Source organism: Pleurodeles waltl, chromosome 3_1 (genome assembly GCF_031143425.1).
Source record: "Pleurodeles waltl isolate 20211129_DDA chromosome 3_1, aPleWal1.hap1.20221129, whole genome shotgun sequence".
NCBI classification, from domain to species: Eukaryota; Metazoa; Chordata; class Amphibia; order Caudata; family Salamandridae; genus Pleurodeles; species Pleurodeles waltl.
Genome location: NC_090440.1, coordinates 701,930,953 through 701,944,367, shown reverse-complemented (window position 1 = coordinate 701,944,367; position 13,415 = coordinate 701,930,953). Strand labels below are relative to the sequence as shown.

The window sequence follows — 13,415 nt, the reverse complement described above, 5'->3', positions numbered from 1 at the left end:
TGTGCAAGATACCCAGTGAATTATGAAAAAATATTCAAATTTGTACTGCATTATTATTGTCTATCATATTTAGTTTAAGTTAATTGACATTATTTGAATTGCTATGTTTATACAAGACTGGGTAAAATCATATACTAGTATTATTTTTGAATTTTTTAAAAAGAATTGTTGTGCTGACATTTTGCTCCATTACCATTTGTCATTGAAGAAATAAGAGTTATACCCATATGTATGAAACGTTTGGGAGTAGCAGTTGTTTTGGTTTTTTACATGTGGTATTCCCCTGGTTGCTTCTTCCTATAGTAAAGCTGTGCCCCGCTGTTTAAGTCTTGTTATGTCCTGGGTACAAGAGGGAGCAGGACCAGTCCTTTAGAGCTCCTATCAGGTCACAGATTGCAGGCCATATCCTCTTTTGATCTTCTATGCAGGTCCACTACGTTTTCTGAGGAGAGCACCTGGAAATGGCACATTTATGTCTGGTACCAGCTAGTGGGTGGGAAGCGACTCTTGGACACTCCCTAACCAATGGGGTAACAGTTTATTTAGGCATCTCTACCCACTTTTTCAGTAGTTCCTGTTTGCCTTACTGTAAATATTCCCAGTATACCTTATTCTCAAAATTCAAGATGGGGGGGAAAACCTTCTTTCCTTGTCCAGAGCCTGCATGTCCAGTCAGAGGTGTGGCCGTGGTAATGGGCAGGCCCCTCCTCTGTGGTCATTGAAAACTGATTCTGAGGGTAGCTTTTCTCCCACCGGGTTTGGTGCTAGCTGACTAGAAGGGCAAAGGCTGGGCTTTTCTCTGTGACATCTAACATTTGCTTGTGACAGGGCAGGCTCCTTTGACGTTTATGAAATCCCTTGTTTCCACCCAGCTGCGTCTGCTGTTGGAGCAGTTGTCACACCTCATTTAGGCCAAAAACAGCTTAACAGTTCCTGGAGAGCTAATGCAAATTAAAGGTAAAGGTAACGTTAAAAAGTTACATTTGCAGTTTATATAATAACATTCAGAGTACACTATTCAATTGTTTTTTTTTATTAAATATAGAAATAAGTCTTTGAATGGAGTCTGTACCTGGTACGGGTCAAAAGTTATAGATTAAAATATATAATCTACACATTGATGATTCCTGTGTGCCAGCTGCAACCTGAAAAGTGACAATGTCACTTTGGAGGCTATTGAAAACTGTTGCCTGTGAAACAGATTGAATAGAACAACGGCCTTACCATGATAGTTCATCCAATATTTGTATGAGCCATTTGTTCAGATATTGGCGCTGAAGCTTATTGGCCAACTCTAAGGCATAATTTTTCTCTTGTTTACAGATTTAAATTGTTGTCAATTTCAGCTCTTTCTTTTTCTCGCTTACTCTCACTCTTTCTTGCTTTCACTCATTTTCTCTTTTACTCCCTTATCCCACCATCTCCCCTTTCACATATAGAGGTCACTCTGCTACATCAGTTGGCTGTGCACTTGCCTTGTATCACCATGTAGTTTGAGTCGCTTGGGAGATGTTTGGATCAAGGGGCAGGGAGTTAACTGATGTCAAGGCAACATCACTGGCCATACAGCTAAACATTTTCAGTTCTGACACAGCACAGCAGTCTATGATGATTACCAGCAGACACACTTGTATTGGCACCAGCATCATCCCTCTTTCTGCTCGCCATCAAACACTCACATACCCCTGACCAGAACACAGCACCCACTATTTCTACCTTCTGGTAAACCATAGCTGACACTTTTACTTGTCACACCCCTCCACCCCCTTTTTCCCAATTCAGCATATCAGCTGAAAAAACATACCACCTACTAACAAACTTCCACCCTGCCCATTGCCATATAGGTGCCTAAACTAGAGAGTCATGTTTCCATTACAAATCCTGTAGTTCTCAAAATGACATGCTTTGCGACTGACTGCAGAGGGCCTTTTTACAATGTATAAAATGCATATCCTTAGTTTTCCAATGGATGTTTCTACATGGGGCTTTACTTTACTTCCTTCAGCCTGCCCCCAGTACATAATTTCCCTGAACTGTCCTTCATAGTATACTTTCCTACTGACAACCAAGTCATAGTCCATCTCCATGCTTACCAACTGCTGAAAATCCCAAATACTGCTGTCCAGACACTCCTACCATCGTGCCCCAAACACTTCTACCTTTGTGTCCTTAACCACACTCCCTTCAAACCACTCAGTGCGTACTAACATGTATTGACCACCGTTCCATAGTCAAGCAAAATTGTCCCTTTTTAGGGTCGAGCCAGTACTAGCATGCACTTGTGCTTGCGTATCACTTGCGAGATGCTGTAGTAGGTAGACAAGGGCTCAGAGCCCCGTCCATGTCACGTCAGTGTCTTTCATTGGTTCGTGAGCTTGCCTTTTAAAATCTGCTTGCTTTCATTAGTGGAAGGCATGCATATGTCCTGCCTTTTCCAGTGGTTAGCCCTCCTCAAGCGCAGCAACCAACTACTGAAAACATACAAGGCTCGCTTTTTTTCGTCCGGTTTGTGTACTACTTTCTCTCTTTTATCGCTGCGCGATCTCGCTTGGCAAAGTCGAGCGCTTTGCATAACATCGACCCTGTTACATAGTTAATTGCACTTTTGCCGGTTACGTAGGTAATTGCACTTTTACAATAGATTTCACTACGAGTGAACTGTAGCAGCGCGATAGAGCTCTTTTTTTTTCCATTTAATGAGGCCAGAAAAGTCCGGTTGAGAATTTACAACTGCTAATAGCTCTAACTCGAAGAAATGCGAGACCCGTTGCATTGCAGATGCTTTGTTTAGGATGAAGCAGCCTACCAGACAACTGCGCTGTCTTGTTTTCTTATGACATCTTGGGGACATTCTGAAAGCTTCCTTGGGAATACATTCTTCCTGTTGCTTACCATTGGCTTTGTTTTGTAACTTAAACTTGCTTGCCTTTTATTTGCTGGCTTTATTTGTTTAAGGCTGTCCAGCTTGAGTTTATCCCTCCGTGGAGAATAGCCTATTTAATGTAATCTTCAACAGCTCGCTTTCTGTAACAGGCATTAAAATTTGCTGTGCATTCAGATACAGAGTTCAAATGTCAGGCTATGCCGTGTGAGCAAGCTTGTTTACTTTTCTTTCTCTGATTTCAAAGTGAGAGGATTTATGCAGTAGGATGTTATTTTGTCTAACACACAACATTTAAATGTCTTTAAATGAACTGTACAAATATTTCAAAATATATCAGGATTAGGAAACCACAAGTGAAGCACATTTGTTTTGTAATTCCAAAGTGTAGTGAAAACAGATATTTTAATACGACCAAAACAAATCAGTACCCTTGGTGATGCCATTCCCACATTATCTTTTGTGTGCTGTATAGGTTTATCAGTAAAACTGTATGTCTGTGCAAATGTAATGGCCATTTCAATTGAAAATGTACGTCCCTCCACTCTGACACAAAACTCCACTCTACTCCACCCCACACCACCCTGCTCCACCCTCATACTCTATGACCCTCTACTCTATTCCATTTATTCTACTCTACACCTCTCCACTCTGACCCTTTACTCCATTCCACTCTACTCTACAACCCTATGCCCCACTCTACACCACACCATTCTTCTCTGATGCTCTGACACTCTGCTCTGACATTCTGCTCTACAGCACTCCACAACATTGTACGTCACTCTGCCACTTTACTATACTTTATGTCCCTCCACTCCCCTCTACTCCACTCTGCTGTACCCCACTCTATTGTATGTCACTACACTCTGCTGTACACCACTCCACTCTACGCCATGCCCCTCCACTCTCTGCCACTCAACTCTGTGCTCCTCAGATCTACACACTTCACTTTGACACATTACTCCACACTATGCCAGTCCACTCTGTAATACTCCACTCTGACACCCTACTTCATTCCAGTCTACCACACTAGTCCACTTTGTGCCACTTCACTCTACGACCCTCCACTCTGGCAGTCTACTCAACTACATGACCTTCTACGCAACTCCACGACCCTCTACGAAACTCCACAGCAGTGTGCCACTTTACTTCACTCTACGCCGTTCCTCTCTGTCACTCCACTCTACTCCATGCCTCTTCACTCTACAGTACTCTACAATACTCTACTCCATAACCCTCCACTCACCATGCCGCTCTACACACCATGCCACGCCCCTCTACGCCACTCTGCACAACTCAACTCCCGACACCCCATGACACCATACACCACTCCATGCCACCCTCTTCTATGCCACAAACCTTTAGCCATGCTGATCAGCAGCCACGCGGGTGTACAATAGCTCTTGCATGGGTGAGACCTATTGGCTGTGCTAGTGCTTATTCCATTTGGCCGCCAGAACACATTGCACACATTTTTGTCACCACTATGTATTCTCACTGACAGTGAAACTGGTACTTGTACAGAATGGCAAAGCTGAACATACTGCTCAGAACATATATATCCATACTAACCAGGAGTAGACCTAATTATGTTGCCAACAACACATGGATCTGTTTTGAAATTCAGCTTTTCGTCTAAGTACCAGGATACATCTATATTGCAAACCAATAGGTCCTGCCTGTAATATGCTAACGCTCGTCTTAATGCCCCCAATATTGCTGTGCTGTCTGGCACATGGAGGTCAATTCACTGAAATGACGGGGGTGACGGAAATGACATCACATCCCCTTTCACTCACACGCACATACTTATGTATACACAAAAATTCACACTTTCATACACTCTGTCACATAAACACAATATCATCTGCAAGCATGCATACAACATACATTCAAAAACATGTTTTACTTACTCTACTGCCATGAAAAGGCATATTCCAACTAATTGTACTCCATTTTTATTACACTAATAGTGAATGATATATTGTTATTCACTGTTAGTATAATAAAAATTTGACAGGAAACAAAGTGGAGCCCCAACTGACCTCCATAAGGACGAGCTGCCGCTATGTTCCTGGCACTAAATTTACCATGTGTGAGGGCAGGGGTCGCAAAGGCGTCCAAGGCCTAGCACCACAAGTTTGAGGAATGTAAACTGGCAGAAATGTGGAAGCTACAAAAAGCTGCTAGTCTGACAGAGATGCAGCACAAATATGTATGTGCATTTGTGTATACATATGTTTACATCCACTAGCACATTTAAGGCAAGACATTTTAGTCTTTGCCAGTGCTTGCTTTTTCTTGTAGTTTTTCATCCCCCCTTGTCGAAGTAGTTTAAGACTAACCACTAGAGGGAAGCATTGTTAAATCTTTTGGCTCTTGAACGGTTTTATGTTACCTTCCACTATGCTCACTGGGTTATACTTAGGAATTATCGAGGGGACAGGGCATGAGGAAGAGGCTTGTTATAAAGACTTTGCAGAGTTTTCTTTAGCACCTGTTGCTTTACTTCTGTGTCTTGATGGAATTTTGAAGTTTTCACCTTTCTTTTCACTCTTCAGAGGACTTAGTGGGCATCGCACACCCATCCCATCTGGATTTAACATGTCCTGGGAAAGAAGAACGATCTGCTCCAGCTGCTGAGGCTCCTCTTCTGCCTGCATACTCTACTGCTAGACCGGAGGAACACAAATTGGAACATGCAGACCCCACGGCTAGCATCGCCAGCCCATCTGAGAGCACAGAGAGCACCATCTCACCCATCACTCAGATTGCCAACCCTGCACACTCAGCTGTGCCAGCACCAACTGGCACTCAGCCCGTACCAGAAGTCGACCAGTCCCAGCAGCTGCTTGGGGTCAGTTCAGAAGAATTGGCTTCCAGAGGGTTGGAGGCAGGACTGCCCACGTGTGAGCCACTACAGACAGCAGTACAGCTCAGTGCTCAAGAGCAACCTGAGGCCAAAACTGGCAATGCAAAAGCAACAACAAAAGAGGGTGATTTGCGGGTCTTTGAGCTGAACTCTGACAGTGGTAAATCCACTCCATCCAACAACGGCAAGAAAGGTTGGTGTATCTATGGGGGGGTGTGAGGTGTTCAGGGGAAGGTGGATTACGGTAACAAACCTTGGGGTCTATAAACTTTGTCCACAACAGCACAGGTAAAGGAGAGAGTATGAACCAAAGCATAGTCCATGTTGGCACGGGTACATGACAGAACGTGACCTAAGATGACACACACGTAAGATTACAGTACATGCAAGAGGATGGACCAAAGCACAACACTTCTTGGCACAAGTACATGATACAACACGAACTAAGGCATGTACACGAGATTATAGTGCAGGAGAGAGGGTGAACCAAAGCACAGCCCATGATGGCGCAGGAGAGAATATTGAACCCAAACAACATCAAGTGGCATGCATACATGACGGATGATTCAAAGTGCAGCCTATAAAAACACAGGTACAAGAGAACATGAACCAAAGCACATCCCGTAGCACATACAGAAAAGCGTATGAAGCAACGCACAGACTTGCTACAGGAGAGCAAGTAGGCAGCAGGGTCCTGTAACCCACAGCAGGAGCTTTGTGCCTTCGTTTAGACAAGAGCAGGTATAGTGCTGGGGCTAAGAAACACATTACAGGTTCAGAAGATGATGTTGGAGTACAGTGCAATCTATCACAATCCAGCTGCATTAAAGTAGATCACCCTAAGCACAGTCTACAGTGCAGGAGACAGACACAGGGTACAAAACAAGCACAGCTGTACCAGCAGGTGAAGTATAATACACCCTCAGTCTGAGGGGGATGGGACATTCTTACCAGGGCTGCTGGTGCAGTTTTGCAGTTTGCACTTACTGATTGAAATTGAAGGGCTACTGGTTACAATACCATTGGTCATACCTCTGCAGAACACATTTTTTTTAGAGTATCAATAGGTTTAAGATGTGACTGATTTGCCTTTTCCTGTCATGTAGGGATTGGGTCGGTAATAGTCTTGAAATGTTGAAAATACGGGATGAAGGTCGGCACATTATTATCTATACAGATACAGACACCTTTCTGTACCACCCTCCAGCCCATAGTTGTCTTATCATACCATGAAAGCATACAGGTGTTCCAGTGGTCTTTAGTAGCATTGACAGCTTCTAGTCCTCATTGGTCACTGTCTCAGTATGCATCTTTAGACCAGTTCTAAAGCAATGTTAACTACACTTTTGAAGTACATGCAGAACTCATCCGCTCTATGCATGGAAAGCCCTGATGCTAGATACTTTTAGCCCCTAAATATTCTTGAATCTCAAAACAGATGTGCTTGCGGACTGGTCTTTCTGAACAGAATGCTTTGGTGCAAGGATCCTGTTAAGGGAATTTCTATGCATCTCATTTAGATATTCCATGATTGTCTTTCAGGGCACAGAGCTACTAAATATATGAAGGATTATCAGTTACTCTGCAACAAAGAAATCCTGCATTCTGTTTCTTCCCTACCATATGACTTATTTCATGGTAGAGGCCTTGTAAAATGTTGGTACACTCTTCCTGTTGCCCAAGATGTGTCACCTAGATGTTTGTAATTTTAATCTTTAGAACCATTGTCAGGTAATCAGTGATCAGCCTTTGCTAGTATATTACCATAAGAGCTATACGAAATCCTCATGAGAGCTAGTATTACGATTCGTGGCCATGGAAAATCTGTAGCTTTTCATCACTGGGATCCAGTCCATATAGGAAAGTTGGTGTTGGTACTTGTAACACATGGGTACCAATGTTGTTGCCTCTTTCTCACTGGAGAGTGCAAAAGTGTAGTTGAGTGGGTCTGAACATTGCTCTCACTCACTTTGTAGGTTAGACCTGTACACGTTGTGCCTAATTTGTAAATGAATGAGTGTGACGCCAAAAGTCAAAGCTGTGTAGTCTTCCGTTCACCTCAGGCCTCTTTAATGTACTACTGGCACCCCTACACCCCCTTATCTCACTCGTGCAGGTTCTTTCTTTCTCCTGTTGTGACATTTATTTTCTGTTTCTCTTCCTACATTTTTTCTTTTTGTATGTTTTTCATTTTCTTACTATCAATAAATGTATGATATCGAAAAATAAGTTCAAGTCCCCAAAATGATGTGCCAGTGGCCCCCACCGCCTCAAATTAAGCAACCCCTGTGCAACTGTACAGAAAAAAAGCCCCAACAGTGTCTGCTGCCAATGGGGATACACTTTCAGAACTTGCAAAATACTAGCATGCCCAGGGAGCAGAGCCCCTTTCAAGAAACATTTAACAGTATCTTCTTGCCACTGACATCTCTGGAACATGGTTTTATGGTTCCCGTTGGCAGTCACATTAGATTCTATTTTGGAAGGAAGATAAGGTAACACTAGTTCCCTATCTTGAGCAGTGGTTCTTAACCATTTAACTCCAGCAAATCCCCACTAAATCCTGATTGGAAGCCAGAGACCCCAGCCTAAAAAAACGTGTTTGATGTAAACCAAAATAAATATATGTTCAATGGCATGTGTAGCTGTAGATTCGCTTGCTTTGCATAAGTCCGCCATCTAGGGTTGGGCTCGGAGTGTTGCAAGTTGTTTTTCTTCTATGAAGGTTTTTTGTGTCACGGGATCGAGTGACTCCTCCTCCTCAGTAATAATGCGCATGGGCATCTAGTCCATTGTTAGATTGATTTTATCCCCCGTCGGATGGGTTTCCTCTCGCTCTGGGACATCTTGGTTCGGTATCTTCAGAATTGTCTTCTAACTTTCTATAAATGTCAGTATAGTTTTGATCGCATTTTTCCCACTGTTATAGTCGATCCGATTGTAATAGTAGGGGTCGATTTCACACCCTTGGGGGCGACCTCGCCCTTTTTTTGGCCTACTTCGACACATTGTAGTTTAAGGATGTTAGGCCGATGGAACGTACTCTGTTTCGGTTCTGTCCTTGGTGTCATGCAAAATTTCCATACACCAATCAGCATTTGGTGTGCAATCGGTGCCTGTCTCAGCAACTCAGAGAAGAGACCTGCCATGCTTGTAGATCGTTTCGTTCCAAAAAGACTCTTCTGGACCAAACAGCGCGTCGGCTGGAGATGTCATCCAAATCATCAGAACACGTGCAAGAGGAAGTAGGACAGCATCTAACTCTTTCCATTGCAGATTCAGATCGGGATTCAGATGTTGACAGCCAATCCATCCTCCCAGCGCAGTACGTGAGTACACCAGCCCTGTCACACCAAAAAAGACAATTAAAAAGACTCCTGCATCGGTCTTCGGTCCTCCACTGCCTTCAGGCCATGGTCTCACCTGAAAAATACCTTCGGATGACCAACCCTCTGGTTTGGCACCGAAACAAAAGACCAAAGTGCATTCAGTATCTACTAAGCAGACTGCCACATCTATTTCGGTACCGAGCCAAAAAACCGACTTTTCCACATCGGTGCCGAAAAAATTAACAGCACTTTCGGAGCTGACATTTTTGGCCCGAGCCAAGCATTCCGTATCCAAACCTTTGGAATCGAAAGCTGCCAGAACAAAATTCTCAAGCTACTGAGGAGTCATCTGAGATACAATCTATTTTAGAGGGTATGGAAGCTAAACATCGAAAAATTCATATACACAAGGAAACAGGAAGGATCATAGTCTCTCCTCCAACAATTAAAAGAAAACTGACTTTTTGATAGATTTTAGACGCTGGGCCTCCACCATTCAAAGTCCTTAAACTGAAAGAGAAACAAAAGGCAACACAACAACCTCAGCCTTCACCACCACATTCTCCTTTCCTTCCTTCTACCTCACCACCACCACCACCTTCACCTACACGCTCAACACAGTTCTCTTCACAGGCCTCATCTACATCACCACATAGGGATGATTTAACTGTCCCACAAGAAGAGGTAGACCCATGGGATATATATATGACACAGATCCTATTCTCCCTAATGACCCAGATTTATACCCAGCAAGGCCATCTCGCCCTGAAGATTCCACTGCTAATAATCAAGCTATAGCCAGAGCAGCTGGGTATCATAACGTGCAGTTACATACAGGTCCTATTGAGGCCAACCACTGGAGGATTGCAAATTCCCAAGCACCCCCAGCAGGGTATGATAGGGCTCATTGGGATCGATGGAAGACTTGTTACACTATCTTCCACCAGAAGATCAAAAAAGGAGGGCAACAAATAGTGGCAGAAGGACAGGCTATTTCTAATAACGCAATTAGATGCACCACTGATGCAGCTGATACTGCTGCAAGGGGAGTCAACACCAGCATAATCATTAGGAGACATGTATGGCGAAGAGCTTCAGGATTTAAGCCAGAGATACACCAAGTGGTATTAAACGTGCCCTTCGATAAAAACCTTTATTTGGGCCAGAACTTGATACCACAATAGATAAGCTTAAAAAGGACTCAGAGACAGCTAAAGCTATGGGTGCATTATACACCACACCCACTAGAGGCACTTTTCATAGGCCACAATTTAGGGGTGGTTTCAAACCATCAACCACAGAACCATCCACCTCACAAAAAAAACAGGAACCACACTTCTATAACAGAGGTTCATTCAGAGGCTCTGATAAAGGATCTAGCTTTAGAGGAAGAGGTAAATCAGCCGCTCCCAGAGGTTCCTCTACCGCAACAAAACAGTTACTTCTTACAAATCCCCACACAGCGTACATCTCCTGTGGGAGGAAGACTGGTAAATGTTTACTCACAATGGTGCAACATCACCACAGAGCAATGGGTTCTAGAAATTATCCAACATGGCTTTTGTCTAGAACTCATTTCTACTCTACCAAACATTACCCCTCATTCACACAGACTTATTCAGGAACATCTCAATCACTACTACTCAAATAAGCCATCGAGATAGTGCCTATATCCCAACAGGGATCTAGAGTATATTCATTACACTTCCTCATACCAAAGAAAGATGGTATTCTAAGACCAATTTTAGATCTCAGACCCCTCAATCTATACATCCTTTCAGAACACTTTCATATGGTCACTCTACAAGACTTCATTCCCCTACTACAAAAACAAGATTACATGACAGCATTAGACCTCAAGGATGCCTCTTTCCACATTCTCATACATCCAGCACATTGAAAATATCTAAGATTTGTCATAGCAGGAAAGCACTACCAATTCAAAGTGCTTCCATTCGAGGTAACAACAATACCAAGGGTGTTCACAAAATGCTTAGCAGTCGTTGCAGGAGACCACACATACATGTCTTACCATATCTAGAGAACTGGCTCATAAAAGACAGTACAATTCAAATTTGTCAACAACATACTCAATATACCATAGACATCCTACACAATCTGGGATTCACAATCAATTACCACAAATCTCACCTGCAGCTATCACAGATACAACCGTATCTAGGAGCAGTTCTGAAAACTCAATCAGGACTAGCAAATCCAAACCCAGTAAGGATCCAAGCACTTCACAATCACATATCTCAGCTAAAATACAACCACACTTATACAGTAAAACAAGTGATGAAATTATTGGGAATTATGGCTTCATGCATAGCCATAGTCCCCAATGCAAGACTCCACATGTGACCACTACAAAAGTGTCTTTCTCAACAATGGTCTCGGGCACGGGGTTAAATTCAGGATCTAGTGTTGTTGGACTGCCAGACTCTCCACTCTCTGCAATGGTGAAATTACACCAATCTATTCAAAAGGGTGGCCCTTTCAGGACCATGTGCCTCAGACCACAATCATAACAGATGCATCACTATTAGGTTCGGGAGCTCATCTCAACAACCTCATTACACAGGGGGAATGGGACTCAATTCGACAGAGTTATCACATAAACCACTTGGAATTACTAGCAGTATTCCGAGCACTCAAAGCTTTTGACACACAGTGGTGTTACTACGGACAGACAATATGACCACAATGTATTATCTGCAAAAACAGTGGGGGAAGCACTCATCCCAATTGTCCCTTTTAGCACAGACAATTTGGAACTGGGCAGTTCACAATCACATTCAATTACTGGCAGAGTATCTTCCAGGGATACACAATCACCTAGCGGACCTCCTAAGCAGGACGCAGCAACAAGTCCACGGATGAGAAATTCACCCACACGTAAGTCAACAATATTTCCGAATGTGGGAGACCCCAGACATAGATCTTTTTGCCACAAAAGAAAACGCAAAATGCCTAAGCTTCGCATCCAGGTATCCATACCCTCAATCTAAGAGCAACGCTCTATGGATAAACTGGTCAGGGATATTTGCTTCCACTTTTCCACCTCTCCCACTAATTTGATCGCTGATAAAAAATTAAAAAAAAGATGAAACAAACCTTACTTACTATGATATTCATAGCTCCTACATGGGCACGTCAACATAGGTACACAACACTATTGGACCTGTCTGTAGTAACACATCACAAGCTGCCAAACAGACCAGATTTGTTGACTCAAAGAAAAGTACAAATCAGACATCCAAATCCCAGCACACTCAACCTGGCGATTTGGCTCCTGAAGTCATAGAGCCTGCCTACATACAACTTCCATCTGAATGTATGGATATTCTAAAAGAAGCACGCAAACCCACATTTAGACATGTTACGCAGCTTAATGGAATCGATTTGTCTACTATTGTCAACCCAAAATATCGATCCACTTAAAGCTTCAGTACAAGATATTGTTTGCTATTTGCTACACTTACAAGAAGCAAACCTGGCATAGCCATCTATTAGGCTTCATTTAGAAGCTATAGCTGCTTACCTTCAAAAGAGACAACATATTTCCCTGTTCAGGATTCCTGTTATGAAGGTCTTTATGGAAGATCTTAAAAGGGTTATTCCACCTAGAGTTCGTCTAAACCCCAGTGTGGAATCTTAATATTCTACTGAAAAGGCTTATTGGGCCACCATTTGAACAATTTCTTATATGTTAGCGAAATTCAAGCGCTCCCTTAACAAGAACATTTCTTTCAAATTCATAAAGACAAAGTAGTTCTTAGAACAAATCCAGAATTCCTACCAAAGGTGGTTTCACCTTTTCATATCAATCAGTCAGTGGAATTACCAGTCTTCTTTCCACAGCCAGATTCAGTTGCTGGAAGAGCTTTTCACATCCTTGATGTTAAAACAGCTCTCATGTACTATATAGACAGAACAAAAAAATTCAGAAAATCCAAACAACTCTTTGTGGCATTTTCAGAACCTCACAACGGTAATCCTATTTCAAGAAGTGGATTAGCCAGATGGATAGTGAAGTGTATTCAGACTTGCTATCTTAAAGCTAAAAGACAGTTACCAGTAGCTCCTAAAGCACATTCCACTAGGAAAAAGGGAGCTTCTCTTCCAGGGGATCCTCATCAATAGTCATAAACATTGAATATTCCCGCCCTTGTGCGGGGACCCCGGAGCATATATATATAAAATACATACATATTATCATGTGTAAAACAGCAATGCAGGCTATAATCATAAATAGGCTAAAATGCTTTATTTCTATGCAAGTTTTTTTTTTTTTTTCATATTATAAAATCACAATAGATCATAAATATCT

At 42.6% G+C, this 13,415-nt stretch overlaps 1 protein-coding gene across 2 annotated transcripts in view; it reads left to right on the top strand.

The window, feature by feature from the left end:
• The window catches only part of BSDC1 (BSD domain containing 1), a 148,801-nt gene that overhangs the window by 88,461 nt on the left and 46,925 nt on the right, over positions 1-13,415 (top strand). For both annotated transcript variants that reach the window (XM_069223374.1, XM_069223373.1), the window contains exon 9: positions 5,443-5,946. In XM_069223374.1, the coding sequence (XP_069079475.1) occupies positions 5,443-5,946 (504 nt within the window). The remainder of the gene's footprint in view (positions 1-5,442; positions 5,947-13,415) is intronic.